This window comes from Onychostruthus taczanowskii, unplaced genomic scaffold (genome assembly GCF_017590055.1).
Source record: "Onychostruthus taczanowskii isolate IOZ18803 unplaced genomic scaffold, ASM1759005v1 scaffold33, whole genome shotgun sequence".
Lineage (NCBI taxonomy): Eukaryota > Metazoa > Chordata > Aves > Passeriformes > Passeridae > Onychostruthus > Onychostruthus taczanowskii.
This window is the reverse complement of record NW_024500683.1, coordinates 1,123,905-1,130,613: the sequence shown is the minus strand read 5'-3', so window position 1 is coordinate 1,130,613 and position 6,709 is coordinate 1,123,905. Positions and strand designations below refer to the sequence as shown.

At 37.4% G+C, this 6,709-nt stretch overlaps 1 protein-coding gene across 6 annotated transcripts in view; it reads right to left on the bottom strand.

The window, feature by feature from the left end:
- Positions 1–416: 416 nt before the first annotated feature.
- FILIP1 (filamin A interacting protein 1) overlaps positions 417–6,709 on the bottom strand; it is a 101,529-nt gene continuing 95,236 nt past the window's right edge. For 5 of the 6 annotated variants that reach the window (XM_041410565.1, XM_041410564.1, XM_041410569.1 and 2 more), the window contains one exon: positions 417–1,216. Coding sequence is in view for 1 of the 6 variants with exons in the window: in XM_041410569.1 (XP_041266503.1) it covers positions 1,176–1,216 (41 nt within the window). In the remaining 5 variants the exon portion in view is untranslated. The other variant, XM_041410567.1, reaches the window with a different exon arrangement.

Below are 6,709 nucleotides of genomic sequence, written 5' to 3'. Positions count from 1 at the left end.
GGAGGAATGGTTTCAAACTGAAAGACAGTAGGTTTAGATTAGATACTGGGAAGAAGTTTTGCACTTTGAGGGTGGTGAGACACTGGAACAAAATGCCCAGAGAAGCTGTTGAACAGCTTTCCTGGAAATGTTCAAGGCCAGGTTGGATGGGGCTTTGAGAAACCTGATCTAGTGGAAGGCATCCCTGCCCATGGCGGGGGGATTGGAACTATATCATCTTTAAGGGCCTTCCAACCCAAACCATTCTATGATTCTATGAATCAGTTTCATCCTGTACATCACTGTGACACTGTATGAGACACCAGTCAAAAAAAGGAACTTCCAAACCCATATTCTGTCCCCATAAACAAATACATAGATGAGCACTGCCAACCTGAAGAAACTGGAGTTTAAATGCAAACACCTGATTACATTTGCATAGTTGTGAAAATTTATTAGTTACAGTGTAATGAAAATCAACTTTTTTGGTACAGGCAGAAGTAAAAACATATTTTATATAGAAAAAAATCACAGCTTTAAAAACTGACTTACATAGTTTAAAATGAGTAAATTTGGTTGTATTTCAAGGCATTGGACTTTAATACTTAATTTTATGCCAAACCATCACACAGTGCAAGAAATATTCTGCAACAAATTCCATACAGCAGTCTTCAGAGTATTTAGTCTCACAGAATCTCATGGTGGCAAAAAATATACTGAATACTTTTCCATTTAAACAGAAAACATTGCTGAAGTTACATTTTTCTTTCTTCACATACTCTCTATTACAAAAATATCAAATTGCAAATTTGACAGTGTATTCTACAAATAAATGCATCATAAGCAACAGGAATTGCAACTTTGGCACAGCTACTTTACAAAGTGTATTATAAAAATAAATTATATGGCAAATATCAAACAAAATCAAGCATGTGCCTCAGGCTTTGCAATTAAGAGTGAAATTCAGCTGGCAGAAAGACTGCTGCTCTCCCTCTGATTAGATACTTTTAAAATACCAGCAAGGCCATTGGTTTTTAAAGAAAATATATATATATAAAACCTAATGGAAGCACTAATACTTCCTCAAGTAATCAGTAGCACAAAGTGACCCTGGTGTTGATGGCAGAGAGCTTCTACAATGATCCATCCACAGGCATGGAGGGTAGTGCACACAGAGAGCTCTAGCGGGCGGTAACTCATCTAGAGTTCACGCGTAACTGGTGAATGATGACACTCTCTAAAAGAAAAGAGAGCAAAACATTTGGGTTTATGAAACTACAAACGCAGTGCAGCTTACTTTAAAGAACAACTACAAAGGCAGTGCAAGGCATTTTTCTAAAAAAGTCTCACAAACTCACTCTCACATCACTGCTTGATAAAAGTGTCCTGGCTAATGCTACAAGGGGAAACTAAATTAGTACCTGTCGAGGGCTCAGAGGGCCTTGGTTTCCACTTCAATGTCAACAGAATCATTTGGTTGTCCATAGGGAAAAAGGAGTAATACAGTTGAATGGACTAAAGCAGAGGGACACCAAAGTTCCAGTTCCACATCCAAACTCGATAGAGAAAGACTTAGAGTTGGGCGTCTAATACATTGTCTAAGCAACTTCTTCACAAATCTGGTGGCAATTCATAAATAGGGATGAGGAAGAGCTAGGGGGTCATTTCTCAATTTTTAATTTAAACTTGGTTTATAAACCTATGCTGTATTTATTCAGCAAGTTGTCTTGAATTTTGCTACTGACCTTAATGGGGATAAATTTCAGCCACGGCATGCAAAACTGTCTCGGCATTTTCTTTAAAAGGCTGGATTTAATTTTGTCCTGTGTGTAGTATCAGAGGTCCTTGACCCTGATTAATCTACTGAAGTACTAATGGCCTGGTCTTCTGTTCTTCTATATATACAGCTCTTACAGGCAACTTTTTAAATATAACAATTTAACTGTCAATTAACATTTTTCTCCAAAGAGGTGTATTTTATGCATTTCAAATAATGTGACTGTACCAATACTAATTCAAGCAACAGTTATACATTTTCAGAAATATTCATCTTAATTGAAATTACTTTTGTTACCTTCCTTTCTCAATAGCCTGAAGATTTTTCAAAATTTACAGGACCCAAGAAATGACAGTATTGATATAATTTTTGCCTTCTACATTTGTATTCCTTTATCTGCTTCCTAATTAATATTTGCAAGGTGTTTCATGAAGTTGTATTCTAAGAAAGAAAAATGAAAATGTTTTCCATGTACTCTTACTGCCAGAAGTTTGCCACTAGATGGCAGATCCCAGTGCTGCTTTTCAGTTGTGGTGAAGTAAGAGCAGGGCTGAGGCAACGTCCAATAAAATACGTTAAGGCAAATGAAATAATAGAATTTCCCAAATTGAAAGTATTTCTTTTTCATAAAATTTATCAATAACAAAATATTTTCAACAAGAAATGTACACCAGTTCCACCATATCTGAGCAGTGAATGTGAAAGAACCACAAACTATTACACGATTTTACCTTACTGTTCTAACTGTGCTGTTCTAACTTGAAGCTCTTGTGGAATATGATGTACATTTACAAATTATTTTCTTAATATTAAAAGTATTTTTTAAGAAAAAAATTAATATTCACTGTGCACATTTAATAAGGACACAAAATTCTAAAAAAATTGGCAGCAGAAAAATATCATGCTCCTTGTTAAGGCTCAGTCACTGAATAAACAGCAAAACTACAGTCAATGTCTGAACCAGACACCTTTCTCCTACAAACCCAAAGAGTAGTTGTGCAGAAAAAAGTAGGAGAAAAAATAATTTTTTAAAAAATCAAATAATTTCCACTGATATTTATCTTTCATTCATTTCTCACACACCTAGAGAACACACACTCTAAGTTTGTCTCAGTTGTTTCTACTTGACATCCTTACATATTGATTTGTATGTATGAATATATATATTATGTACACACACACACACGTGTAGTTACTAAAAGAGGTGTCTGAACAGTTACTGAGCTAAAATTATAGTAGGGCCAATTTTGTCAGAGTTCTTTTGGGCCACCCTCTGTAGGAATATGATTATATTTGAAGGATATTATTAAATAAATTTTTTCTAGGGTTCTAGATTGGAATATTTCAAGGAGCTAAGTATTCACTTAAATAAAACAATTTATTTTAATGACAGAAAAAGAAAATTAAGTTAATGTAAAACAGCTAGTTGTGCTTTCAGTCCTACTGATGTAAAGCAGAACTTCTTGAGGAAACATATCAGGATACCAGTTCACATAATGAAGCACATCAAGTGACATTTTAAGATATAAAGTTTAATTTCTCCTTACAATATATACAAGTATCACCAGATAATACAAAAATGAATCTACCACAGACAATGCACACCCAAGCAACAGAAGAGAATCATACATCAGTATTTCTGTTTTTAAAATCCCAAGGAGAGGTTTTTTTTGTTTAGAGAACCATTCACACCTGAGTCTTTCATACCCTCAGAGCTGATAGCTCTGCACCTGACAGTAGTTAACCCTGGTTATGTTTTCAGGAAAAAAAGCCATGGTAAGAGCATGTGTAGGGAGTAAGATTCAAAGTGAAGTTAATATCTATAATGAGAAATATTGCATATAATTTTGCCCGAAAGAGCTCAAGCAAAATAACAAGAGCATAACTCACACTGACTCAGGGGAGAAAACTATTCCCCTAAATGAAAGCAAGTTCAAAAGATGAGCTCACAAAAACTCCTGCCAGCAAACTGTGTTTCAAAGCAAGTCAATGAAATTGGCCACTGATGTGTGATGGGAACATATAATTGGTCTGAATATTGTCCTGACTGTTGCAGCTTATGCCAAGTACCTGAAACCCAGCTGGACAGTAGCTTACTCTATTTAAAGACCTGCTGTTCCTCATTTGATCAAAATTACTGAATATTCATGTAAATATTGAGAATATTTTAGAATCTATATGGCATATTTCAAGCCGTGACATATGACTTGGTATCCTGTTAGCATGGATCAACATATTAATGTGGCTTTAGTGATTACTCCCATAGTGATAATTAATATGTGCTACAAGTGGTTTGAGGTTTAAATACAGTGACCTGTTCTCCATGGGCATATTACAAAGAGTCACAGTGTTTGGTTTTTGAAAAATCACACTAACACGTGTCACAAAAGGAAAAAAGGTGAGTAAAGTAAATAAAAATCTCTGTTTTTCTTCTACCATTTGCTTAGGATGTTTACTGTTCTGAGAGAAATCCCTCTAGGCATTACAGTTGAAGCTCCGTGCTCCTTTTTCAGTCACACTTACTCAAATGTATTGATCTACTAATGACTACATTAGCAATACCCCTATGTAGCACTAAGTCTGGTGATGGGATGTAACTCAGGAACACAGTAGAAAACTTGCTGGTAACTAGACTTAAAATTAGAGAGATGATCTTGATTGACAGGGTGCACCTTCTCAATCCATGTGTGCTGCTCATGAACAGGCTGGCATTTTGCCTGCTCTTCCCCCTCTCCACCTTACTACTGATGCTAAGCCATATATTACTGCTGCTGGGCTTGAGTTATCACAACTGCAAACACGGCCATGTCATCAGCCAAAACAGGGCTTCTCTCCAGCTGACACTGAATATGACTAGAAGTACAAAGATTACTCAGTCATCTTAGTTCCTGACACAGCATTGTAACTATCATGATTCTGAGTGCATTATTTTGCTGCTGAAATTGTTCCACTTCATTACAAAAAACCCAAACAAAATGACAAAAAAGTTAAGAGAGAGAAAGCATAAGGATGAGTGATTCCAAATGATCATTTAGGAAGGCTTAGTTTATTACGCGTTGTAATCCAGTAATGTAGAATACACAAAAGCCCTGTAAATAAAGCCCTAATATTATCCTTTGGATGTGTCAGAGATTGATTCTTTGGTGCCTAGTAAAATCTGAGGTCTGAACAATGCTTGTCCTTGTGGCATTTGTGACATCATCTTGTGTTCATTCTTTGATGCTGTATGAAGGTGAGCTCATGCCCTACTCTTCCACACAGTGAGGCACTGCTAAGGTCTTGCTCCTCTTCTCTGTCGTCCTTTTCATTAAGCTGGAAAAACTTCTTATTCTGGACATCCCTATCGCTCTGCCAGGTTTGCATGAAATTGGTTGGTTATTCAGTGTTATTCATTAGGGAAGGAGAGATGGAAGGATGGATGAGCACAGACACTTCATCTTATAAGCCTCCTTTTCAACAGGGTCAGGCTCAAAGGCAGCCTTTGGAACAGGGACACAGATCTGGGGGGGGGCTCCCTCCTAGTTCAATATCCTGACCCCTCAACCATTCCCTTGTTTCTGCTCAGCAAATACTGAAGCATTCCATGCAGAACGGCACAGCCTTTCCAGGAGGGAATGAGAATGCCACCTTCTTCCTCCTCAGCTGTCAGTGCTACTAGTGAACCTGCCTGCAGCTGATGTGGATTTGAGTCTCCTCAGATACTGTCTCCTACCTTTGAAAAAAGGTTTCAATCAAAAGCTTTTGAAAATAAGCAGCACTACCCCTGCATTTGTGTGGTATTTGATCTACTAGAAGGCATTCATGATCCTAGAGTCATTTTAAAACACCAACTGGTTTCCTGTGCCCTCCTTCTTTCTTTTTCTGGCCTGTGAGCCTGGCACTAAGTTATGTTAAAGCCAGCCTTTACGCTTTTTTGCCAGATTCCTTTTCATTCAGATCAGTTTCCCAGTTAAATTCAAATACTTTTGCCAGCTCAAAGGACAACCATATAGTCAGTGAGTACTTTCTTGCCTGGAGGTGACAAAGACAGGACTAGAGCTTTTCAGTCGAGTGTGGAGTTATATCCTGACTTTAAGTGACCATGAAATCCTGGTTTGACTTAAAAGCCTCGGGGGAAATACAAGAATACCTGCATTATGGATCTCAATGAGGTACAGCAGATGCAATGCTACATTTAAGTCATAATAGAAACACTGACTAGATAAGGTCTGTGGAAGAACAGCAGGAAGATCTTCAGGATTCCTCTTGGGCTTCGGCATTGTTTTTAGATTTGGTTGTTTAAATTGCCTTTTGGAGCTGACCTACTGAATGGAGTGTCTTACTGTATTCATTAAACATAACTGTCTTCAGAGGTAATTTCAGTGTAATACAAATAGTTAGGCTTGAACTTTTAAGGCTTCTGAACTATAGGCTTTCTTCCCATCTTACCCTTCTTCTACCTTCAGGAAACAAGAATATTAGATCAATTAAAACAGATGTCAAAAGTTTTGAGTATAACAAAATACCTGGTTTTAGCTAACAGTTTAACCAGCTGCCTGATTCCAGCTCTTTAGACTTCATTTTTCTTTAGACACATTTTTGTTGTGCAGCCCCTGGGGAAAAATAACAGGATCCTAAGTCTGACCTCTCTGGAATTTCTGAAGTCTGGCTCATCAAATCCTACTGACCCTACAGGAGGAACTCCCAGCCTGTGCCTGCAATTCTGGCTCTAGCTGTGCCAGTTTGTGTGCCCTAGATTTCAGGTACTGTGAGGCTGGCTTGTTTCTTCAGGAGAATTAGTTTCTTATACCTAAAACAAAACCAAAATTTTCAATCACAGGCACACATAGAACACTGAATTATGGCAACAGTTAACTAAGGACCTAAGTTTCTTTGACACAAGGAAGGCTTAAGGCAGCTGTATCAAGCTACATTAGCTTGGGGATAATGTTTGCAATATTATTTGACTGTTTT